The sequence below is a fragment of the Cyrtonyx montezumae genome, unplaced genomic scaffold (genome assembly GCF_038088225.1).
Source record: "Cyrtonyx montezumae isolate F1298 unplaced genomic scaffold, pur_monq_1.0 scaffold_7, whole genome shotgun sequence".
Lineage (NCBI taxonomy): Eukaryota > Metazoa > Chordata > Aves > Galliformes > Odontophoridae > Cyrtonyx > Cyrtonyx montezumae.
Window position 1 is genome coordinate 28,926,656 of NW_027072078.1, and position 27,106 is coordinate 28,953,761.

Here is a 27,106-nt window from a genome sequence, read left to right on the forward strand (position 1 = left end):
TAAAAAGAAAATTTGTGCCTTTATTGGAATGGTGTTAGGCCTTAAATACACCAATTTTGATAACCTGATTATTTGGTTTTAATTAGAAATGACACTACAGAACTGCAATACTGGTCCAAGTCTTGTATTTTCTTTCTTTCTTTTTTTCTTTTTAAAGCAAGAGATAGAATGAAAACGCACCGAGTAATCAGAAAGCACTATGCAGGCATTGGTTAATCCAAGATAGTAGCTTCTTAGTTCCAAAAGCACTCGCGTGGCATGGAACCCAGGATTCAGACTGGCTGTGATCTGCAACAATTAGCTGCACGAGTCACGGCGACTTCTCTTTTTAATTTATTTTTAAGATGGTCACTGGTAAACTCTTTTTTTCCCTCAAATATTACAGTTTCTTTAATCTGTTTTTTTTCCTCAAAGTATAAAAAAGTAAGAAATATAAACAAACTCCAGCTTGATACCCATGAAAGGGTACAGCTGAAGCATTAGAGAGCTGACTATCTATACACTGTCAAATCCCATCAAATCTTGGATAATTCATTCATATACAAAATATCAGGGCACAGAAAGAACTAAAATCCACTTTGTTACGCACAGGTTCAAATAATCAATCTAAAGAAAAAACATGATCAGTTTGGCTTTCCACTACATCCGCATGTTGAGACACATTAAAATAACCTTGTTTAATTGTGTTTGGTCTTTTCCTTATTGTCAAGTCATGTTTGTTATCTTAATACCGGCCATCAGACAAACAAGTAATCAGAAAGACTCCTCCCCACCTCCCTGTCCCTGACCCCTGCAAGGTCAGCTTTAAGACATAACTCCAAACACTGGGTTGTGACGACAGATGCTAGGACCAATTTCTTCATAGTCTTTTTTGGTATGGCATACTTGGTAGAATTCAGGCTGTAAAGGGGAAGAGAAAAAAGGTCAGTGGCGTTCGCACCTTAGCTTAGCAATACTGATATTTATATAGCAAACAGGAGAAGAACCAAAACAGGTAACTTCTGAGCCCTGAAATTAATTTGTCACGTGGCCAAACACCACTGCAAAAATGTAAATATCACAAAATCTAAATGCACAATTTAAAACTAAGTCACACAGAACAGTGTAATTCAGCTTTTGTTTGCCCTTTCAGATCTTGAAGCCTCGTGCAAAAGCTTAGGGGGAATGGGCAATATTTGTTACTCAAAGATCATCAGCAAATTAGAAACTGCATTTATTATGGACTAAGGAAAAGATGAGAACTCCAGAAACACACCCAAGGCTAAAACATCTTCAGTCATAGCTAACTTACTGTGGAAGCCAGCATTGATCCTCCAAACCAAACGGCGTATCTCTGCATGTGGTGCGTAATGACTTGCACATCGATGGGCTTAGGCTGCAGAAGAAGACAAAACTGGATGTATGTAAATGTATTTAATTCTTGGTGGTAGAAAAAACAATATTTTAAAAGGACTGTATATTCCAAGCTCACCTCTCACAAACTATCGTTTTCCTAAATGCTGGGAATGCAAATATACAATTACACTATCAGATTTTCACTTGTACAACCCTAAGAACTAAGTGGTGATTTAGTAGCAAGAGCTATTTATGTTATCAGATATTAAAAGACATTCATGCTGATTCTCTCCTAAGAGCTCTGCACTGGTTCCTCCTCTGATTATCCACCTTCAGTTTTCTGCTTCATTTCCTCAAAGTACTGTTCTTTCGATTGCAAGAACAGACCCATACTACCACGCTACTTACTCCTTTCCAAAATACACTTCATAGAAACATATGTTCTTAAATTTCTCATTGTTATTTTAACAATGTATTACTTAGAGATTAATTACAAAAAAGTAGCTATGACAAATAAAAATCAAAGCTTTGCTAAGAACTGCAACATCAAGTCTGTCTCACAAACAGAAATGAGAACATTACTGAAGCTAGGAAACCGTGTAACGAACTTCAGATTTGTCTACATGGCATATTACAAAGATGCACTTAAAAAAATACTGTTTGAACTTGTCTAGCTATTTCAGTAATGAAAAATAAATGAGGAAAATCCCTTCATACTTGCTTAAGAAAACCCCAAATCTCTAATTTTAACCTGTTAGTGTCTTTTATGTATTCTGAGATACCACAAAAAAAAATGCAAACATTGGATCAGAGGTCAAAAGTAGAACGAACCTAAATTGAGAAGAGAGATGCTCATTAAACGCATTGGCTACAAGAACTAACCTTCAGTCTGCCACCACTAAGTTCTTCACTAAGTTTCAGTCTGGCATCAACAGTTCTTTTCAAGTCCCGCTGTAAACGGCGCCCAAAGTCCCTGAACATGGTTGAGCCTCCAGAGAGGACAATATTCTGTTCAGAGTCAAAATAAATAAGTTAAGACAATTTAATAATTAAACGTTTCTAAAAACATACATCTCCAGCTTTATCCAGTTCTTAAATTCTGTTTGTTTTTTCCTAACTTCTTTTTTGTTGGCTTTTTTTTAAATACATTTACTAACACATGGGTATGCTCTTACACCATTTTAAGTTATTTAACACAGGAAGCATGACAGTATGAACTCCCAAAGAAACTGTCATGTTAAAACTGTCTGTGATTTAAAATCCATTTGTATCTTAGCACATCTCACTTTTTCTCAGATTTTAATTTCCTTTATTCCATTAAAACTTGACTTGAGCAATGAAACATCCCTTTCAGAAGAAAAGCACATGAAATAAAGCCTTCTGCTTTCCAGAAAAATGGTTTACTTTCTACTTCTAAGTTTCCAATGGATTTCAAAACAAACCACCATCCTCCTAGAACAAGTACTAAAGAAGAAAATATTGTTTTAGCTACTGACCTTATAAAGAGGACGTCTAACATCAATGGGACAATTCTGAATAACTTCATCTACTACTTCTGAGATTGGTTGCGTGAAGTCTGGATTAGCAAACTACAATCAAGAATAAAAACAGCCAAGTCAACATGCAGAACCACATGCAGCAAAGAACAGAAGGCTAAAAGTAAGGGGAAAAGAATAAACCATCCTACTGTACTGGGCACGTAGGGAAAAAACTGACCAACTAGATACATTGGCTGTAGCTGCTGGCATTTTAAAAGGAAAGAATACGTGCTCTTCCAGATCAAAAACACTGAAGAAATACACTGGAACAGCAGAAAAAAAAACCAACCAAAAAAATCCTTTTGGATAGAAAGTATGGGTTCGGGACAGGGGAAAGCCTTATTCTCATTTAAGTTTTCTCCACACTGGAACAGAGATTAACATTAGCCAGTATCTGCTATCTGTTTAGAAACGAGGAGAAATTTTAACTCTAATAACCACTTCAATAATTTACAAATACTATTTGTAGGCTATCATCTAAAACACACCTAGAATGAAATGAAGACAATCCACATCAACTTACCTCAGGATGGAAAAATATCTCTGGCCCCAGGAATCTTTCATAGCCAACATCAATTGTAAATTCTTTCTTTGAGATAGCATTAATTCCAGTATACTGTTTAATCCACTTTGTACCATCTGTGTCATACTTGTTAAATTCTTTTACTAAGTCAGGGCAAACATAACTAAAACGTTCCTGGAAAGTAAACGTGTACAGTTAGAAGCTCATACCACGCTATTCTTTAAAAAACATACTTTTAGAAGTATAGTTAACTATTAAAAGCTTTGAAGCTGGCCAATACAGAATCTGCCTCAAGAACAGCTGAACTGACATCTATGGCACAGTTTGATTATGGCTCTGCTACTAGAGACTGCTTCTGTGTAGAACTGAAAGCAGCACATCTTGCTGGGTTATATTACTTTTTCTTCCCCTCTCAATCCCTATAATGTTGAGAAATGAGTTCTGAAGTACACTGAAGAACTGCCATAGAAACAACGCTTAAGCCTCTCTGAAGCTGAGTATCTTTCAAGATGGCTTTGTACTGTGAAAAGAAACACATCAGTACTAAGCAAGAATAAGCTCTCTACATTACACATCCCACAAGAATACTTCCTACTAATATTAGAACAATATAATAAAGGAGAGGGTCAAGTGAAGAAAATCCTGGGCCAAAGGGAATATAGCTCAACAACACACCTTAAGATACATGCATTTATTGTTACATAGATAATTTTACATTCATTAGAAACACCACCGTTAGGTGGAAGGAAATGATTTTGAGAGATTGTATTTTTAATAACTGCTATCAAACTCAAACCTAAAACAACCTTAACACTTGCAACGTTCACACTACCTTCACTGCTTTAGCAGTTTCCAAGGATTGCTCGGGAGGAATTCCTACTTCCCGTTCTCTCAGCAGCTGCTGAATGAAGTATGTTATATCTCGCCCTGCAATTGGAATGTGTTTGATACAGCTGCCAATCACGTATCCTTCAGCCTGGAAATAAGATTAATTGGGAGAAAGACATTGACAAGCATTCCTTCCAACAAAGCTTACAAAGGAGAGAGCCATAGAGTGTCAACACATATTCACAACAGATCAGAAGAGTGAAGCCTTTTAAGACTGGCTCCTAGCTACCTGAAGCCATTTCTCTAGGGGCCTTATATTTCTCAGTAAAGTGCTTTGCTTTGCACTTTGTTCGTAATTATTAAAAGGTTAGAATGAACAGAAAGATCACTAATACATGAGACAGACAAATTGCTAGACTCACTATTCCTTGGCCTTTATTTTCCCTTTAAAATGAAGTTACTCTTACCAAAACATCAAGGAACCTTATATCATACAATATTACTTTAGAATAAATGATGTGACTCCATATACACAGTCACGATACAATTCATGTGAACCAAGATTAATTTTCTGTAAGCAGGGAGAAAATGCATCATTTGAGCACATTAACTGAGCTGGCTCATAGCATCAGGCTGGCATATACTCATCCATCAGTCTACCCTTACAAGTCATACTCAACCTAGAGGACAGTACTGGGACGCTGAAAATATCCAGGCTAAATGCAAAAACCAAAAGCAGTCAAAACAAAACTCCACAACACGTGAGAAGTTAACTGCTTTAAGCAGCAATCTATAGAATGTCAATGTTTGTAAAATTAAAAATACAACTACACGAGTTTTGAAATCCCAACTTTTTTGTAAGCCTTATTATAAATATACCATCTCACACAGTCTGAACAAACACTTAGCCTCTGTATTCCCCAAGATCAATTTCTACATTACAGCATAGCTTTGATCACAATCAAAGCTATATTTTGGTATAACAAATAAGAAAACCACCTCAGGTTACTAAGCTTTCTAATTTTTACAGACTAAAAATCTATGCAATCTCACTTCATTTTTCATTTTACGATCATTTAATGGAAAAAAAATACACTCTGACAAACTACTCAGCGTGGAGAAAAGTTCTTCCAAGAGTTCCTGCACTACCAAATGTGAAAAAATCCCTCATACCAACAACCCTGGAAGTTATCTGACCTTCTTCATGACTCCTAGCTGTATGTTAAGATTGTATAAACAAAAACTTCTGAGAACTGAAGGACAAACTGTTCTCCAGTTAGGTTGTTTCTACAGCTTTTGAGTATACTTACCACAGGAATGACATGAGTGACACCATCACCACTGTCTATAACTGTGCCAGTCAGTGTCCGTTCTCCTACTTGTCTTGACGTCCAAGACGCAGCTAAGGCAAGGACAGCCTTGTAAAGAAGAGCACACGATATGATTCTTAGTGAAAACACTGCATTGCACATGTCACCTTTCACTACTGCCTCCAACACTGCCTTCTGAGAAGCTCCAGCTAATGAGCATTCCAGGTATTTGAAAATATTTCACTTTATATTACGGAGTGTTTTCTTCTCCTTATCTCCAAGTTACAAATTTCCAGTTCAAGTGTGATTCTTGGCTATTCTGTGGGTTATGAACAAATATCTCCCAGAATTACGTTATCCTTTCAAATCTAAAATCCACTGGAACAAAATAAGTGCCTCCTTAGGACAGCTTGAAGTATTTTAGCATGTGTTTCAACAGGAAAAACCTTTGTTTGAAATCTTGTTTACAAAACAAGTTCCATTCGTCTGCTTTCAATTTTTTCCCGTTGACAGAAACTTCCTCTTAGCAGTTGCTAACAAAAAGCGTTTCAAATTCTCTTGTGGTAACTTACAGCATGGAAAACTGATTTCGTAATGCGTATATACAATAGCTTTCAAACAAAAAAAAAAAGACTGCAGAAGTGGAGCTTTTGCCTTGTGATGTTTTTTAAGCAAGTTCTAATAAAAACCCTTTTTGCTACTTCATCTTGAAAGGGACAAAAGTATTTAGTACACTACCATAACTACGGTGAGTTTTGCTTAAGGTGCAGCAAGACATATTGTGTCTAGAGCCCTTACTCTATATGTAGAGCTGAGTACAATACCTAGATAAACATCTAACAGCAGAAACGGTGACCAAAAGCACATTACAAAACCCCAAGCATTACTCAAGACTTTAACTAGCTCTGCTCTTACCTGAACGGCAATATATAGTCCTGGAACATTGAAAGACTCAAACATGATTTCAGCAGTATATTCTCTATTTTCTGGAGTATTTAATGGAGGTTCGGTCTATGAAATAAGGAAAAGCATTTTACTTGCATTCAAATTAAACATTTAAACTTCTTCCACAAATCACCAAGAGCTAATTTTTGAAAGGTGAGTCATTCAAGAATGTCATGTAAAAATAGCAAAGTGCAAAGTGCAGTATTAGATGCAGATGGTGTAATGCAGAAGATCTGGGAACACCCATGACACAAACAATTTATGCAAGTCACACTGCAAAAGCACAATGATCTGGATGCAAGCAGAAAAAGCAGAAATGAGAAACAATAAAGTAATTACTGTTAAAGAATTTGCACCAGTGGTCCCATGTGTAGCTTGGTCATCTTATTATAATACATGCTTTCACATAGAAATAAAGGACCATAAAGCTAAACAGGTCAAAGGCTTGATTTTAGTACACAAAGCACAGAAATTAATCAGGAATTCACTGAAGAAGAAAAGCTATTTTTCTTCGAGGCAATGAGTATAAAATGAAAGTTTGTCATCAGTTGCAGAAACGTGCTACACAGAGTAACTAACAATATACTATAAATTTTGTAAGAGTGATTTCATGTTTTCATCTTTCATTCATGCATACTATCCACCCTCTCTTCTAAAAGAGCATTTTGAACAGTACCAGCGTACTTGAGAAAAAGCACTGATCTTTTTTTGTATCAAACACGTAAGGGTAAGGGCAGGAGGGAGTCACATTCTTCATAATGGTGGTACAACAAGAGGTCACTGAGACCAAGAGCAACATGGGAAATTCTAATTACTTATTAGGAGGGAAAAAGGGCAACGTGAGGGCTGCTCAAGCAGTGGGAGAAGAGCCCACACGTTATGGCACCTCAACCCTTGGAGGTACTCAAAGCTTGGATGAATGGCCCTGAGCAACCACATCTAATTCCTTCTGCTTCAAGGGTGCAGCTGTATTAAATTAATAATTCCAAACTTGTGATATAAATTTCACACTTAAAAATACTGTTATTTCAATGGCTTTAAATGAAATGCTAAGGATCAGGAGATGCTTCAGAACATCTGACTCCAATTCAGACCTGATACTCCTTTGTATTACAATCAATCCTTCTGAATTTCATAAAGAAATGAGAAAATTTCACTCTAGATACACTATCCAGGTGACAGTACTATAAAAACAAAATTCTTGCAATTAGATGAAGTCAAAACATAGAAGCACTCAAACGTAAGCACCACTGCTGAGTTCAGTGGATAAATATAATAAACGAGGGAGGGGACAGAGGTGTGTAGGGGTGAAAAATAAGGAAGGAAAAAAAGCTTGCATTTGAGACTCACTGGCTTTTTAGCACTTTCAGAAAGTTAAAGAAATGTGAATGTGATAAGCTGGAAAATTCCACATAATTTATATTCCCTTTGTTTTTCAAGATAAGAGCATTCATACTTGAGAATTATTCCATAAATCAGCACAAAATTCTTGTCATATACTATTTCATAGGCACAACATAATTTTACCTACCAAAAGAAAATAATGGTCCTCGGGTTCTGCCCTTAAATACTTAAAGATTACTTGCTCCATAAACCTTTCCATCAGGTCCCAGTCTTCAACTATACCATGGCGGATGGGCCACTGTTACAGAACAAAACCAAAACGTAACTGGAAACAAACTTGATAAGCAGTGTTTTCAATTCCACTAGAAGTATATTATCAACATTGAAAAACCTTGCAATAGGTTGTCCCTATCCCAACCTGACATCTATTTGAAATTCTGATCTTGAGAGAACAACACATTGTTTCTCAGTACAAAAGAATGATGGTACCAGAAATAGTAGGATGAGGATAAACCTCAGGATCCCCTTAGGCCAGTATCCTGATTCTGACATGGCTGACAGAAGATTCTGTCTCCACCTAACACCCTCAGCCACGCTTCCCTTCAAAAGAAATACGCTGTTATAAAATATTGTGGGTCCTCCCTCCCCCTGTTCCCACAGGCCCTTGGAAGGTCAGCAAAACTGATTTCGTATCAAACACCTTTACAGTAGTTTATAAGAAAGTAAGATTTCCACCCAAAAAGCATTTATAAGCTTTTTACTGTATGCCTGATGATTCTTAATAGCATTGGAAAATTTAAATGTCTCTCAGTACCTTGGTTGCATAAGTTGGTTTTTCTATTGCTTCATCTCCAATAAAGAAGTCTAAATCATCAACACCTTTCAAAACTCTTCTTTGTGCTTGATCAACCACTTTTGCTGATTCTTTGATAGCAATACCTTTAACAAAGAAGACAAACGATATTTTAGATTATACATCCATAGGAAAAAAAAAAGGAACCTTCAGATTGTGAAATAGGAAAATATTGCTGTTATATTCATCCTTTCATTCAGGCGTAAGCACAGAAAAGCTGATACACTAATAATTTGAATTCTAATCATAGATAGATGTAACCAAGATGTATAAAATAATACAGCACAGATCTAAATACTGATTTAATTGTCAGGTACTCAACAGGCAACCAGGGAGATAAGACAGAAAAAGAATCACTGATGGTGCCCTTAAGATTTCATTTTCTTCAACAAATTGACTGATTTTCTTCATACCCATTTACTAACAGCTAAAAGAAAGGAAGGCAGCAGTAGGGTTTACACAAAGAGCAAGAAAAAAAAACAACATTACCATCATATATTTACTTCACTTCCACCAATTTCATTTGTGGACATGTTATCAAAATGAGGTACAGTACACACAAAAAGGACTGAAAAGCAACTTAAGAGAAAGCATGCACAAGATAACAGGAAGGAAGAAACAGGAAAGGATGTAAGAAAAAAACCACAGTTGGAAAAAAATAAAAGGAATATTTTGTAAAGAATAGGAATTTATATGGTTACATCATGCATCTTTAAATAGACTTTTCCATGTCTGTTTAATTTCTTCCTTATAATCCTGCTCCTATTTTATCATTAAGGACAGGATGGAGAACTTCATTTCATACCATAAATCTCTTTCACTTCGAGGAATAGCTGGCAAAAGTTAAGAGACAGAATCTTGGTAATTTATTCCTTCCAAGATAATTACTCACTATAAATAAAGAAAAAAACCTGAAGAGAAATAGTTCCAAGGTAAAATTCAAGACCTAGGGAAGATGGATCAGTGATGAGATACCACTGGAACACAGATGTTTCTTTAGCATCAGCTCCCAGACTACCAAGGTCACAGTGCTAGCACAGTCTGCTCTATTTTTTCCAAATCTTAAAATGCTGCCCTCTATGCAAGTGGGAAATTTGAAGAAATAAGAAACAAGTATTAGTATCAGCCTCTATTACTTAAAAGCTGCCATCTGAAAACTCTCACAGGCAGAGTTATTTCAGTCCTCACCTTCACCTAAGAAGTGCTGTTTGATCAGAACCAAGCCAAGCTCACAGAGCCTGCGGCCACACAGCTACAGGAATTGGAAACACGTAGCATGTGAAGCTAGTGCATTTAAGTGCACTGGTAGGCCACATTTTTCTCCCCTTTCCTCATTTCTGTGCAGTTAAAGAAGAGCTGCACAGCAAGTGAAACCAAAGTGTTGCAGAAAACTGAACAAGATATAGCAAAAAGCATTTTGAGCTCTTCAGGAGGAAAACTGCATCATACCACAGCTTCTGTAGCAACTCACAGGAGAGGAGAGAGGAAGCAAGAGGGTGGGAGCCAAAAAGCAAAGGGGTAGGTAAGAAGAAGCAGCTGAAGTTGTGCAGAAGGAGATGTTGCAAGACCATTGTTTGCTGCAAGCAAAAACGTCTTGCCAGATATTTCTCAGCGCTTGCAGACTCAGGGACAGCTTTGCTGTCCAGATGTATGTTATCTTCATGTAGATTCAAGTAAGTCATCAGCACTTGCCACATCATTCTAAAAGCTTTCATATCCCACAGGCTTCACTCTGCTACAGTCTGAGAGTGCTCGATACACAGCTGGTCAGCACTGGTTGTGAAAGTCAGAAGTGAGAAGTAAATAACCAGAATTGAGAACTGTAGTGTGAAAACACAAACAGGAACATAAATCTTGCTTTAACAGCGTTGAAGGTAGGCAGCACTCCAACGTTACTGCAGGGCCTCTGGCTTTGGGTGGCTTGGCACAGGAATATGAACTTTCAGGAAAAAAATAACAATTTGTGTTTAACTACTACTCTTTTTTTTTCCCCTTTCAGATATGAAGAAAAGGCCACCTACCACATCAATTACCATAGATAACCTCAAACTGATAATAAATTTAGAGAACTCCTGGCTTGTTGAAATACGTTGACTATTTTAATCCCATTGTCCTGACCTGTATTAAGTGAAAGAAAAATCAAGCAAGACAAATGATCTGCAAGATCTTACAAGCAGACAGCAATGAAAACAGTGAACAAGTTTCTTTGAAGAACTGACCCACTGTATTCTCACTTCACTTTTCATCTAAGTGTTTGTCATCTCTACAGGAGCACACTGAGAATTAAGCCAAGACCGCAACATAAAAGAGCGAGATAAAACTCTGTTAAGACCAGGACTGAGTGAGATAAGCAGCAAGTGAGCAAGGGAGAAGGAATGCTGCTCCGACTGGTTTCCCAGTAAGCAATTTTAAAAAGGAAAAAAAAATAGATAAAACAAATTGACCACATGACCATTCCTGGAAATCAAAGAAGAAACCAAAACACATCTTAACTTTGGATAATGTTAAGAAAATGTTACAACATCAAAGCACACTGAGAAGATCCAGGATTTTCTAATATTTGAAGTTAATTGCTGTTATACTCCATCTTCAATTTCTCTAATGTGGATTACATCTGTGCTAATCTACTTTATACGAGGCAGAGGATTAATGTAAACTCAAAGCTGGTGTACTTATCTAAACTCAACTACAGTACGAATGAGGAAAAGGCCTTTAAGAGAACTGCAGGCAAAGACCATTTCAGCTGTAGGAACATTCAGTCCAAAGTGTTTTAAAAAAATTATATATACATGTATATACACATATATTCTATCAAAAAGCTATTCAAAACCTAATTTCCCCACCTGAGCTCTTCCTACTCTATTTTAACAGTACCTCTTTCATATAAATTTGTAGAAGTAAGTAATCTTCAAATGAAGTGAACTGAGTCTGAATATGCAAGAAAAAGGCACGCAACTATAACTATATATAAATATAAACTATAACTGGCTGAAATTAAATAATATTTTGTCTATATTAAATTAAAACTCGTTATGAAGTATCAAGAGTAAGTCATTTTTCATATGGTTCAGTAAATCTAACGCTAAAACTAAGTTTTTGTGTGAAGGATCAATCTATCAGTTTATTTTATAAGTCATAGCATAAATGATATGGTATTTGGAAAAAATAATGAATATGGAAGTACAGATCTGAAGCCAACAGAGATGGAAAGGATTCTCTGATGTATTAAAAGAGAAGAACACACTGAGTTCATAATACCTTTCTGTGAAAATAACTTTTTGAAGCATGTTTTTGTGCCCAACCAGAGAGCCAGAACTACCAGAAGTTCTCTTCTGCACTGATTGTGCTTAAGTGCTGTTACTTCCAGCTCTTTTCCTGTCCTATTTACAAGGAAAATTGGGTGCACTAATTATTCCTTTTTACCAGGATGTAATACTTGAGTACTTTGGCTGAGACAAACAATGACGATATGCCAAGTAGTGTAGAAGGTCAAAAGGTGAAGCATTTCTAAAGAAAACTGATGGAGCTTCACTCCCCAGATTGGAGCTGTATCCCTTTGAGTGGCGAAGCATTTCAGAAGACAGGGAGTAGCACAGCTGTGATACTGAGATATACTTAGAAAGTATAGCAGCAAAAATCCTAAGATTAAAACATTCCTTTATTATTATTATTATTTTCCTTAATTATGATCACCTGAAGTGTTTTCTGATTTATCAGCAGGGGAAGAACCTGCTAACAACAAATACAGCCATATCACTGTTTCACATTTGAAGTCAACTTCTTAGGGACTGAAATCATATTAGTAAGCTATTTTAATGAATGTATCTTCCTGAACTGACAATAGGTTATAAAAAGCAACAGGTCTGAAAATACCGCTGAGTGATGAGTTCACTCATTTTTAACTACTCTTTTGTATGGCAGGTGCCATTGCAAACATGATAAAAAAAATCACTGTAAACTATTAAGTACAATTTCAGTATTCAAATACAAGTAAAAAATACTTACAGGAAGGAATAATGAACTGTGGCTCAGTGTTTCCGGCATATCCAAGCTTTGTATACCTATAAAGGCAAGAAAAGCTTAGGTTGTAACATTTAATACCACAAATAAAGATTACTCTTTTAAAGAAAAGGGAAATTTAATCTTTTTGATGTGGAAAGAGAGGTGGGTTCACTGAAAACCTTTTTGAGAGGTAAACCAATACTTCCTAATACAGAACACTGCTAAGTTCTTCTCAAGCAGAATTGCACTACTGAACACAAAGTATGTCATCCAGTTTATCAGTGCTTAGGAGCAAAATCAGATGCTGAAGAGACTGCTCCTCCCTGCTCAGCCATCAGCAGCTTCATAGCATATTTCCATATAATTAACGTGAGCTACAGAAGTACTGCTGGGTATAGGGGAAAAATTCCCCTTGCCCATAGGCCACCAGCCAGGTGTGGTGCAGGACTGACACTGCTCACCCACAACATGCCTCATAGGTGTTAACAGCAGTCAGAGGCAGCAGCAGCAAGAGAAATTCCATTTAATAAATGGAAAACAGTCCTAATGCATTGCATGAGATTAAAGAGAGCAAGAGAAGAACTACACACCTCTACCCACTGAATTTCCAGTGCACACAATGGATACACATACCCATTATCATAACAAAATAAGAAAACAGGCAAGATTACCTACAAAAAATAAAAATAAAAAAATCAAGGACTACAAAATTCACTGTACCAAACCTATCCAACTACTAGAAGCGTTATAAAAGACTGGAGCAACACAAGCAGATTCCAAAATGTGTAAAGCAGAGCACACTGAATTTCAGTGATAGCCCGCACAGAAGTTCAACACAGACCTAACAGACAGCAGCACCACTACAGTTCTCAGCAATGAAATACAAACCTGGCAGACCTTAGGCAACACAGGGCAGTAGTAAGTTTAATAACCCAAAAATCCGTGTCAACACCACAGCAAAATGCTAGGCAACAGCTACAGCAACAGGTTGGGCTTTCCCAGGCTAGAGGGCTGTTCACAGGCTGCTCACATGTTCCCAAACACATACACGATTTCTACTGCCAACAGAAATTTGTGTGCATCAGCACAGGGTCAGAAGTGTTATCCTAAAGACAGGAGCAGGTGCTTATGCAGGACCACATCTAAAAATGAAAAAGCACTTTGAAACATTTTAAAAGCTGTAAAAACCACCTTCTCCATAACCCGTTAACAGGTGGGACTCACAAAACATCACAAGTTGGAAGGGATGCAGAAGGATCGCTGAGTTCAACTGCAGAAAAAGTTTAGTGTCATATTGACCAACAGCAACTCTTACTGAATAAGAAAAGGCAAAATCAGATACTTAATGGAAAAGGAAGTTAAACACCATGAAGAAACATACACTTCATACAGATCAGCATAACATATTGCGTATGAAGGGTAGGGAACTCACATTTTGCAGGCTCAAGTTATATGAAAACCATTTTTGCAATTTTTCTTAGCATTCCAGTTCCTAAAGGAAATCTCAGTAAGATCCCCATAGTTTGATGCTTCTATAACCAGCCAGTGCAGAATAAAGCTTCCAGTTCTGACAGAAAATGAAGGCCAGCAGATACTGACTCACTCCCTCCACCTTGCCATGCAAACTAGGAACTGCAGCACACAGGATTTTAAAGCTAATCCTACAGAGGAACTTTGGACCCTGAAGGCTACAAACAGCTCCCACTAAACCAGAAGTGCCTTCACAAGAAAAAAATTAAAAAATCACTGTTGGGCTGTTCAATTGCATATTTCAAAGCGAAGAAAAGCTGATCTGTTGCAGGTAACATACTGTGTGGTTACTTGTGGTGTTGGAAACCACCCAGCGTACACACATCCAGCAAGCTGAAAACACTCAAGTTGCATTTTAAATAAAAAGGCTGCATTCAGATATAAAATCAGCACATCTAAAAATACTATGGCCTACTCAGCAGAAAAAAAAAGCCTTCTGACACATGGAAAAGTTTCCCATTTTCAGACTTCCAAATAAGGAGAAAAAAAACACAAAGAAGAAAACCACATGGATTCTAGTGTCTGAATAATAAAGCATTAGAGCAGCAGCTCTCCAATGTAGCTCCCAGTGCAATGGTTCACATTTCCAGTACATCACAGCTTCCTTGCCAGGCTATTCTCTACAGCAGGATGTCACCATCACTTACCCACAGGTCAGGGCAGTAACCTGGCCTGACCTCCCTCTCTGTCTCCTGAGGCTTTCCCTTGCTCTCAGAGACCAGTGCCACCGTGCTCTGTGCAGTGCCAGGGCTGCCAGGGACAGGGGAACGCACCAAGTGAACAACAAGCTGCGGCATCATATAACCATCTCCATACAGACTCGAGTTTCAACAGGGTTAGAAAAAGGGAAGCTTAAAAACACACAGAAGCAAACAGAAAACTTCACCTTTCCAAAAGTACAGAATAAAAGCTTTCTTTTATTTACTTTGCAAAAAGGAGTATGCTTAGATTGATCTGAACTGTACTACAGTTCCTATTTGAAGTAAACTTTTATAAGTTTTTATATCGTACAGAAAAAGAAGTGGTACCCTGGGGAAGCTGGATTTTACATGTGACTTCCACAGAGCAGTACACACACAGCAACATGCATCTGAGTAATAGATGATTCACAGGGGAACAAGGCACACCCTGTCTTATACGGAAGAAATGCTGATATAAGGATTGATAAGGTAGTACCAACATTGCATTCCTCCAGCAAGTCACAGCTTTGCTTGTTGCTGCATGTGCCCAATATGCAACAGGAGCTCCTTCCACGGAGCAAGGCAGACAGGCAGTCACAAGACGTAGCTCGGTTTTCCAACACTGAACTGGAGGCACTGAGCAGTAGAAGAGGAAGGCACTGTACAGCCTGGTACAGAATACATGTTAGCCATGTGGGTTTCTATTAAGGTCTTGCAAATGATACCGTGTCAAGGGGAGCAGCAGTGATCACTGCACCTTACCCTGTGCATGGGACCACACATCCCAGCCATGTAAAAGAAACACGCTGAGTGGTTTAAGAGAAGCCATCTCCATCCATGCTCCTGCCCAGCCAATTCCCACTGACCCCACCAGCTTCCCTGATCCCTGTGTTGACCTCAGTGTCACTCCTGGGATCCAACCCCAAGAACATAACTGAGAAACTGTCTGGATGGGACCACTCCTTGGAACAACCAAGAGCAAAAAGAAGCCCCCAGCCAACAAGGCTCAGTTATGTAAAACAGAGAACACTGAACAATAATATCAAGTCGGTTGCCTTTGCAAATGAACTGCCTTCGTTAGCACAGCCCCCGTAATCTTCTACTTAAAATCCAACCTAATAGCCTCATTTCTCCCATAACACCATGTAAGCACATTATCCACATATGCTACTTGAACACCAGCACAGACCACTTTAATATCTGCACGTGAGCCTGCTTGCTAAAACAAAGTTCACCTTAGAGACCTGCTTTATCATGTGTGATACAACATGATGCATAAATAACCTTACAGAAGTGCACAAAACATTACTTTAATAATTTCAATATATTAAGTTTCAGGCATTACTTGTCTTTACATTGTATATTAGTACTATTAAGTAAATGACATTATGAATGGCTCAAGATAAAAACAAGGAGGAGTGTAATTTCACAGTTCCATGGCAGGCCACAGGGAGTAAGCATGTCAGACAGGACAAATGCCACTTCAGCTTCCTGAAGTGTGTAAATTCTTTGTTGCAGGTGGGTATGTAACAGCAAAATTAACTTCTGGAAAGTAAACCCAGCTTTATTTGCTGCTTTTCTTCTGTCATCCTTCTCAAAATCCAGATGAGACTGAAAAACCTGGGAAGCACTTATATCCTGAGCCCTACAGATAGAAATGCCAGGGAATAGATGGTAAAGCAGAGAAAAGCCATCCTACCCCTTTAAGAAGCTCCAGCACCAGATGCAAATTGCTTAAGCAGCAGCAGATCATCAGCAGTTCCCAAAGGTACTGATTAAATTAGGAAAATGGGACTTGCATTAATAAATCAGTTTACTATCTCTTTTCAAGTGTCCTTGGTAAAACACAAGACAGCAAAAGTCTCCAGAATGACTCATGCCCTTCATACCACTTTATATTTTAGTGAATATAGATCATTTTTCACACATCACTGCTCCGCTTTTTTTAATAGCAGCTGCTTACATCGAGCTTTAAAACATCCGTTGGTCAGAAGCATTTTAAGGAATCAATAGTGAAAGCTGAAGAATTAGCTCCACAAATGGAAAAACAGGATTAGAAATGCTCTTACATTTATACATCCTGTTAAGGTGTAGACAAGACACCGAGGGGTGGTAAAGAGGGATATTTCCAAGACACCAGGGCGCCCCAAAATTGACAAAAAAAAAAGTAAGAAAGGTTAACATCTCTTCACACACCTGGGTAGAGTCATCTTTGACAAAAAAAAAAAAAAACACTTCTGCTTTTTATTAGAGCTCCATCTACAACCTTAAGTAAAGATACCACCACACTTGTGAAACTTCACTTGAGGTGACTACAGCCACAGACATGGGCACAAGGTGCACAAGAGGAGCAAAAACACAGCAGCAGCACCTACTGCATAAAATCTAGAATAAGTTCAGATGCATTTTAAAACACATGGGTTTTGGGGTGACAGCACTCCCAGGCTGCACTGCTCCTAGCTTTACTAACACTCGGGCAAAACAGAAGAGGATCTATGTTCAAATTTGTCCCATGTTTACTTGCATCAGTAATTTAAATAAAAACCCACCAACCACAATGAGATCTTGACTGCAGAAGCTCTCCTCATGTGAGCAGCAAGATGCACTTATCACTGAGAAACTCCACATTACGACTGAGTCATGAAAAGCATACCTGAAACCCACCCTGTATTTAAACCAACAAACTGCGGGCTGGGCCCTGATGATAACAGCTCAGTGTGTAATGCCAGGCAATTTTATTTGTACTATCCAATTCAGACACTTAATGCTAACGTGTCCTTTAGTGCAGGAAAGGATCAGCTTTGCTTTGAATACATTTTCTTCAAAGTAAGAGAAGCAAAACGCCATGGATATTATCTTTGTATAATGAAAGCAGTTTGTGTTGGCAAACGCAGAATGCTCTCTTTTTCCTTACTGCTTCCTTTGAGACCTTTCTACTAAATCATTTTAACAAGCATCTTAACAGTGCCTCCGTGTTACACCACACCCACACAACACAAACTGATATTGCTGCTTTTTGTTTTTAAGTAAATTTGCTTTTAATTTGTGTGTAATTTCTGAGTACTCTCAACAGCCTGATGCTCCATGTGAAGAGTTCAACTAACACAGAAACAATACCCCAAGTTCAGAAGTCATCACAGCTAATCTCTTATGCTATAAATTTCTTACAAGGAGGAGACTGCCTTGGCAGTTTTCTACATCATTTGCTGAAAATAAGCCAAACTCTGCAGACATTAAAAAAAAGAAAAGTAATCTATGTATAATTTTCAACAGCTGAAACAAGAAGGATTTGTTCAATCAAACAACATTTCCAAGTATGCAAAACTTTGTGCCTGAAGACACTTGTCACCAACACCTCCCAGCAGCAAGCCCATGCACACTGAATAGGCAAAACCTTGAAGCCACGATGCAGAGAGCCACAGCTTACAGAAACCTGAGGGATTGTGATGTTTTTCCAAACAAATGCAATGCAGTGGCTAAAACCACAGTTACACCAGATTAAAAGAGGCAATCACTTGTGCCTGCTACTTGAGAGCTCCAGCCCTCAATCAATAGGTCCTCTGCTGTCACCCCCGTCTCACCAGTAAAACCTCAGCAGTGTTAAACTGAAACCCAGCAGGCCAATGAGTCACAGTGAGGAGCTAAGGAGCCTGCAGCAAGCCCTGGGAGACAACCTGGACCCAGAACACTGCCCACCACCCCCCAGCAGGTAGCCAGGTGTTTGATATCAAGAATACACATGCATTAAAATATCAGTGTATATATGTATCATGTCACACCACACTTTTAATAAGAAATGGCTTTGAATTAGAAACAGTTATCTTGGAGAAAGACGTGCCCTACTAAGCTGCAGACAAAAATACATCACTGACTTTTGGTTTAATAAAAGAAGCAGGGCTCATATAGTGAGATCACACACATTCTCGAATCTGCAAATATGCAAGCAGTCAGACTGTGAAAGTTCTTGCAGATGATCAACAGCATGAGGAAACCTACAGCAAGTCATGACAAAAAAGTGAATATTGAGAAGATTGATGAGTTGCTGCATCAACTAAATGATTAACATTTGGATTCATTCAGTGGTAGCAGGATACAACTGAACAGAGCATTAGCAGACAACCTCCCGGCTGCAGGCGGCCGTGGCAAACACAGCCAGCACACAGCTGCAGCCACTCACAGCAATCACATGAGAATAATAAAGAGAGAAAAGAAGCCCCGAGGAGGGAAGAAAAAAGAAATCTAAGTTTACCTAGAGTTTTTCTGTCTACTTCTAAAAATGCAAGCTCATGCTCAGAACAAGGAGATGAAAAATGAATCCTACAGAATGTCAGCGGATGACATAAGGACTTTTCATAGTGGATATAATCCTCCCTGGCAACTAATTCCTTTAAAAGAAGTTAAGGAAATACATCAGCAGAACACCTGGAAATGACAAACTTCTCTCTTAACACTTAAAATAACCCCAATATGGGCACTGACAGGTTCGTAGTCAAAGCAGTCATTTTAAGGGTCTACTCAGTGAGATGTGTTAGATACACCTACATACATTTGTATTAGTCCAATGACTGCAACAAAGATTTCCTTTATCTAAGCAAAGCAAATGAACAAAAATTTCATTAGTGATTATGATCTTATTTAGTTTGCCTTTGGATTTAATTTTTTATTCAAATATTTAAAGAGTAACATCCAAGATTAAAGTATAAAGAAATGGGCTGGAATAAAAGCTTTTCACCTTTCCTAAATAAAGCCTGCTGTGATGTTTCAACATTTCATTTCATCATGCTGAAATTTTCAGTTGCATAAACTAAAAGAGCAACTGCAAAGTTTCTTGTACATGCCCATACAGTAACACAGAAGATGGATTACTACTCAGGAGCTAGTACAGTATTTCTGAATTCACTGAAACAGTGCTTTCAGCAATTCAAACAGGCATCACATTCATGCAGCCAACCTGCTTTCTGGGCAAAGCGTTCAGCCAAGGTAACAACCAACAACCAAGCAACAAGGAGAGCACCTGCCCTGTGCCACCCTCCCCCCACAGACCTTCCATCACCACCAGGCCACACTCCAGCCCCACTTATTGTGCGAGCTTCCCTTGCACAGCAAGGAGCTGCACCGCACACCAAGGGGGCTCATTTATCATTAAATTCAGCCCATGGATACAAAGCAGCTTTCCCTCCACTCACAAGTGTTTCCCTCTATCCCAACCCTTTTTTTTTTCCTAAGTACCAATCTTAAGTTGTAAGAAAAGCAAGATCAGAAAGACAAAAGGGTATCATGAATCTTAGATGGCTTCTGACATGGTTCAGACAGTAACAGAATGGTTGCACAAAAAAGAATGTAAAGGAAACAGTGTGTACATAAAGAATATACATTTCAAACCCACTTCCAGTAACTCCTGATTATATTCTATGTTCTGTGCATTTATAGCATAACATGGATTGTGATATACCAGATTTAGAGGCACCAGAGGTCCACAGAACCCAGTGCAATTATTTAAAACAGTTGTGGTTTTATTTAAACTGTAAAAGCCAATCTAGCACAGCACCTTTTTTCACACTAAGGATGAAGCATTTCCTCCTCCCTCCCTGACCACTCATTTGCTGGCAAGAAAAAAATGTTCTTAAAATCCTGGAAGACTATTTTTCCATATTCCATTAAGGAATGACTTTGTTCATGCTTTCCGTTCTGAAAAATGACTTCTGGGATGACACAAAATAGAGAAAATTCATCCCAAAAGAGAATGCTTTCATGAGCACTGGAACCCCTGAAAGGTCAGAATAAGACATCTAGTGGAAACAATTAACAAATATTAACTGTTAGGACATCACAGTGCTGAAATAATTCATAGAATAGAAGTTAAGATTTGAAAATCTGCAGGAATAGCCCAAGTTCTAATGTGTGGAAAGAAAACTCTATTCAAGGCCTGATGTAAGGTCAAGTTTAATTCATGTTAAGCAGTTAAGATGTTAAATATCTGAGGCTGCAGATCAAACAAAATGTAGGCTATTACTTCCCTTTGCCTTGGTTTTATAGCACTGGATTTCTCACCTCGTGCATATTTGCTATCTACTGAAGATGGTTAGATTTTCATGGATCTCATGCATTGACACTACCAGGTCAAAACCAAAAAGACAAATAGAACAGCACTGTCTTGTCATAATCTTTCCCTTTAGAAAGCACACAACCAATGAAAACTTTGATCTACCTAAGAGTATGAGAGCATGCAGGTGTTGCATGAAGATTAACCAGGCAAGTATCTGCTCTGCTGCACACACACCCAAGGAACTCAAAACAGACACAGCTCCAGCATCTCTGAAGTATCACATGCTGCAGATTAGCCTTTCTCCATCTGCAGGAAAGCTGGTTGCAGAAACTCCCCAGGAAACTCACAGAAAAGTTGGTAGCTGCAAGACAACCAGGAAATGCCAAGCAGCCTCCATCTTCCAGGCTCTCAGCTGTCTCTGTGGGACTCAAGTACCTCTGGCGTGAACAGCACAGCATGGCTTCCTCAAATCAGCTCTGAAACCCTCAATTTTCCTCCAGCATGCAGGAAAGAAAAGGAAGAAAAAAAACAACACACTCATTTCTGTAGCCTGCTTAATGGAAGTAAGGCAGGGACCTGCTTGGCATGTCAGAGGAGACCCCCAAAAGGCATCTACAAAACATTTTTCCCACAAAAACACGTGAGCCCATTTACTCAGAGGAATAACATAAACGACCACGCCTACAAAACAAATTCTGGGGTACATTAGAAAAAAGTTACTCGGCGACAACACACATGCATGAGTCGGTAATGGATCCACCTGGAGCTACAACTGTGTAAAGCCTGTGGAAAATAGAAGGTGTTGAACACAAAACACAAATGCTCTCCTTCGAACTGCTTTCATTGCTAAAATTAAGTTCTCATTTCAGATCCACAGTGGGTTACACAGCCACTTATTTCAGTGCAACCGTAGAGCCATTAATTTGAACACTTGCAATTAGCTGCCACCCAGATGAGCTAATTCAGGGTTACATGAGTTCATACTAAGAAAAGAAGTAAGTTCACAATGCTTACAGAAAGACAGCTAAAATCTAGATGTCAGCCTAATCAAGCTCAATTCTGAAGTGGCGTAGGAAGAGCTTCTAATCACGATTTTCAGGCTGTTCTGTGCTCACCCATGAAGACTGCAAGAACAATTCAAACACACAAAAATACAGAGTAGACTCCAGCCTAAGAAGCTTTTTCTTTCTCTGGTGGATATAAATCCTTGTTATTTCTTTTTTTTTTTTGTATACACACGCTAAATCAGATGCATAATTCACAGCATACATACAAGTCAGTGAACATCATAAAAGTCAACCAGTATTGAAACTGGGAAGTGGAGTTTTGGACATGTGAAATACAGGCACTACTTCAGAGCTCACTGCTGAGGAGACAGGATGCCTCCATTCTGGGGAGAGAAGGGAAAGAAAGGAGTTCACAACAGCCAAGTTAAACTACATTCAGCATTAACACAAACAACTACTTCCTGACAGTAACATCTACAACACTGCATTATAGATGTAATAAACATAAAACTAAGCCAGGCGACTCTTAATTATAGAAATAAACAACCATTTTTAACAACTGCTTTCAGTAATTCAGCTCTTCTGATATGCCATTTCCACATCCATAACCCCATTATGTAATTAAGAAGCAGCAGCTTCAAATCAGTGGGTCTTTTCAGGCAGCAATCAGATATTTACCTGCTCTTACTGGGCACTCGTTACCTTGTTTTCTAGATAGCAGGTTTGGTCAAGCAAAGAATGCACAGGAACTTGTGAAGAATGTGCCTCCTCAAATAACAAGTGTAACACTGGAAGAATTATGGCTGCACCCATAATCTGACTGCCATGCCACTGACTTCACCCATTTGCCTGCTCCAGCTGCATGACATATACCTGGACCATCCCAAAAACATTTAACTGTTAAAACAGCAGACAACAGGTGTGGTGCTCTCTCACTAAACCTTTCTGTGTTCTGCTCCTTTTGTGTTAAGACGCCATCTCAAAGCATATGTCCAATCTGTGCAGGCTGATGCTGAAAAGAACAAGTGAGCCACCTGCCCCCTCTCCTCTCTCACCCTTCTCCTTCCCCTCGACATCAGCTGGCAAAAAAGAAACACCAATCCCTCACATCAACAAACTGCACCCAACTGAACCTGTGCCTACATGCATGAATGACATGCAGGAAGACAGCCTTAATGTCTCTCTACATCTGCCCTTTTGCGCTCCAAAACATCCCGTACTTATTGGAAAACTTGGGCACAAAACCTTGCTTGCTCTTAACAAGACAGTTCCTTTCCTTTCTGTATCAGTTATACTTATTAAGTCTCTCCCCGTTTTCAGGGCCCCTCTCTAACCTGTCTTGCCTACAAAATCAAACACAAAGAACGCCATAGCTGAGATCTCAGCTCATCTGTACAGAGCACATTTATGTAGCTTGTGTGTAGTGACCTTGCTTATACACACAAAGATGGGGCAGGAAAGGGTGCACCAGAAGACAAAAATATGAAGAGAGGAGGGAGAGTTGCACTGGAAGAAGCACTCAGTGCGCTCATGTTACCACATCCTATTTCACTACTTCGACTCCTTCACTACATCCTCTCTCACACCCATTTCCCCTTTGTCTCAGGCATTATATTTTTCCTTTGTTCATTTTGTCAATTCACTTCACACCTCTATCTACTGAAATCAGTGAACTCTAAACTACCAAATTCTCTGGGGTTTTTTACAAATTAAAAAGTCTCCGTCCCCAGTTTTATGGAACAGAACTTCAAGAAAGAGGAACCTCACACTATGAAATGCATCAGAAACAGAAGTCGGGAGAGCAGAACTGTTCGTGCTATTTTTGAAAAGAAATGCAGACATGGTAAAACAGCACATCACAGAGACCTCTGAAGAACAGAATAAATAAGAGAACAGTAGGGAGATCTGGTCAGGAATATATAACAGAACATAAGAGAAATCCCTGCACAATGAGGTTGACTAATGGTGCACTCATGTACTGACATTCTCCGAGAGGGTTTGTTCTTTACCCTCAGGTCCCTCAGTATGCCTCTCACATTAAGATGATGGTGTGGTTTCTAGCATGCTGTTTCTGGCAAACAACACTAGAAGCTCTGTCTGAACTGCTTGACTCCAGCAATTACGACTTCTACTTCCAACCCACCCCCACCATGCCCACTAACCACATCCCTCAGCAGCAAATCTCCACAGCTCTTAATCTATCACCTGCCTGGGCAGCCTGCTCCAATTCATTACCACTCTTTCCAAGAAGAAACTTCCTAACATCCAACCTGAACCTCCACCAACAGAACCTGAGGCTGTCACATCTTGTTCTATCACACATTACATAGGAGAAGAGGCCAATCCATCATATTACACCCGTATGCTTTCACTACAAACAGCCACATGCTCTCATTCCTGCTGTGTTTATCCCACTGACTTCTTCACACAAACATTAAGACAGACACAAGAGCTCTTCTTTCAATACAGACTTATTAACATCTTAAACCAAGTGGATTCTCTGGAAGGGAAGGTGAGGATGTGCTTTCAGTTTCAGAAGCACGCTGTAAATATCCATCCCCAGGCTGAATTCACCCAAACGTCACCTATTACTTGCAGGAAGATGGATGAGAAACAAAACAGACATGTTTCAGAATCATCAGTGCTAGCTGAAGAGCTGTGCCACACACGGGTACTTCTCTTCCCAGTAAGAACCCAGCACAGAAGGGCTCAAATGAAACATTCTATCCGTACAACCGTGCTGCAGAGAGCAGCTGTGCTGCGGCTTTCACTTCCTGAGCGCTGCTGCGAGCGGCCCAGTGAGCCCTGGCAGCAGCCAGGCCGGGCTGCGGGGCCGGAGGGGCCGAACCCCCGGGGCTCCGTCCCCAGCGGGCCGTGCTTCGCGCGGCACATCACCGGCATCCCATCCTCTTCACCTTTCGGCGCGCTGCTAAATAAAAAGAAGAGTTTCTAAAACGGATTTGCTTCAGGTTTGACACTGAAAACTGCCTTATAAGGTATAAAAGCCCGAAAGCAGGAAGAGGCTTTGACAAAACTAAGGAAGTTCCTCTGCGCTTGCTCACTGGCGGGGGAGGGGTTCTCATTTTTTTCTTTTTCCTCCTCTCCCCCTTCCACTGAGAGAAGAAACGCGGAATAAATGACACGAGCCGCACACGCACAAAATCACCGCCGCGGGCGCGCTGGCCGGGCAGCAGCTCCGAGCACAGCCGGGCTCATCTCAGCACCCGGCACCGCGGGCAGCGGGCACGGCCCCGCGGCCTCCCGGGCTGCGAGCCGGGACCGCCCCTCCGGCAGCGGATGGGGCGACAGGAGAGAGCGGCGCGGCGCTGCCCGGCTCGGCCCTCCCGTGCCGCCGCACGCCCCCCCGCCGCCATCTCCGGCGGCAGCGGCCCCTCCCCGCCGGCACCGAGCTGTCAGCGGCGCTCACCCCGTGCCGCAGTCCACCACACAGGCCGGAAGCCGCCCTGCCATGCTCCTCGGTAGCGACGGTGCTGGGGAAGGCGGGCAGCCCTGCGCGCGCTCCGGCTTCGCTCGGCTCCGGCTCAGGGGGCGAGGGCACTTCCGCAAGGCGGGCGCTCCTCCTCCCCGCCCGCACGCACGGCCCGGCGAACCCAAGATGGCTGACCCGCCCCTCCCTGCGCTCAGCGGTGGAGAGGGCGGGCGCGACAAACCCTCCCTGACGTCTGATCTCGTGGTTGCGCCCGTGCGCGGCGGTGCGAAGTGGAGCGGGCGGGAGGCTTCTTTTTTTTTTTATTTTTTAAGTCCCAATTGAATCATGAGAACAGCTTCTCTATAGTAAAGACAACTGCAAATCATCTCGATGGTTGTCGCGGCGCCTCAGTGTCTCTGTTTGTGGTTGTAAAGATAAGCAGAAATAGGGGCAAGTAGTCTTTTTCGGGGTATGGCTTGGAGAAGCTGATCATCGCGAAGGATGATAATACTTGTACATGGCAACAAAGGTGCTACTCCCTGCTGATATGTTACACAGAGAACAAAACTTAGAAATGGGGGTGGGCATACTTCAAACTAATCCAAGAACGAGGATGCAGCTAAACTTGTCGATACGAAAGCAGGACAGACATCCTGTTGTCCCAGCAAGATAACCAAACAGATGTCTCTCTTAAACAAAACACCCTCAGGAATGGTGGGGAGCTCTCCCCCTTTGAAGTTTGAAAATTTACAGTAAAAATTGACCCTTAGGTTTAATCCCCTCGATAACCAGAGTTTGGAATGCGATGACTATGCATATGCTATACCTTTACATATGTATTTGTTTCTCTCCTTGGTGTGCATGACATATGAATACCTGCTTGACATATTGCACTGGTGTGTCAAGTTACTTTGTCAGATTTCTCGGCATCACAATCCCTGTCTACTTTAGAGCCCCTCTGGCTCAAAATGAAGTGAGGGAAGATTGTATTTTAATGCTGGAAAGCTGAGAGAAGGCAGGGCAGGCTTCTGTGGTGGGAAGAGTACTAAAAACGATGAGGGGATGGCTTCCTGCAGCCCCTGCAGGTGAGGGCTGTGGACAGCTGCCCCTGCCATGGAGAGGCCTCTCTGTAGAAATTGCCATCAAAAGGCAAATGCAGAAGTCTCATTCTTTCTTCTGCTTTTTGGTGTTTCCAGAAGCACTTCTACCTTCCTTTAGCACTGCTCACAAGCGGAACGCTGCCGTGGGAGAGGACCAGATGCATCTGACAGCCCACCTTCCTGCTTCCCTTCCAACATTTCAAGTCCCTCAGACATCTCCTTACCCACAGGCATCCAAAGGTCTGAGGTTCACATCCTACCCTGCTGCCCTCTAAATAAGACCTCTATGCTCCTATATCAAGTTACAAGTTACCGCTCCAGTCAGTCATCCCAGCAAAACCACCAAAGGGATGGATGGCATCCACTGCTTCCAGGGTTTGGTCATAGACCTGGGGCAGTGCTCTGAGGAAGAATGGGAGGCTGTTTCCGACTCAAGATCATGAATTGCTCACAGTTTCCTGTAGGAGAGGTACCACACTGTTATTTTCTGCTGAGTGTAGCTACAGTACGTGACTAATTAGCTTCACCTCTATCAGCCTTTCATACATGCAATGTGTATGCTCTTTCCCTTTCTGTTACTCACTCTCCCTTGTAAGCAAAAACACACAAACCTTCAAATAAGTGTAGTTTGTCCA

At 40.3% G+C, this 27,106-nt stretch overlaps 1 protein-coding gene across 1 annotated transcript; it reads right to left on the reverse strand.

The window, feature by feature from the left end:
* Positions 1-25,535, reverse strand: ACTR3 (actin related protein 3). Its single transcript, XM_065751212.1, has 12 exons — positions 25,369-25,535; positions 12,682-12,737; positions 8,638-8,762; positions 8,011-8,121; positions 6,450-6,545; positions 5,535-5,642; positions 4,229-4,372; positions 3,397-3,570; positions 2,832-2,924; positions 2,218-2,343; positions 1,292-1,375; positions 1-900 (listed from the first exon to the last, which is right to left on the reverse strand). Exons 1-12 carry the CDS (start codon positions 25,410-25,412, stop codon positions 805-807), a joined length of 1,257 nt encoding a protein of 418 aa, XP_065607284.1. The 5' UTR covers positions 25,413-25,535; the 3' UTR covers positions 1-804.
* Between the last annotated feature and the right edge of the window lie 1,571 nt (positions 25,536-27,106).

Coding starts and splice junctions, on each gene's coding strand:
- ACTR3 (XM_065751212.1), bottom strand. CDS start 25,412: ATGGCAGGGCGGCTTCCGGCCTGTGTGGTGGACTGCGGCACGGG. Junction 12,738..25,368: donor GTGGTGGACTGCGGCACGGG/GTGAGCGCCGCT, acceptor TTGCCTTTATAG/GTATACAAAGCTTGGATATG. Junction 5,643..6,449: donor GACTATATATTGCCGTTCAG/GTAAGAGCAGAG, acceptor CTTCTTTACAAG/GCTGTCCTTGCCTTAGCTGC.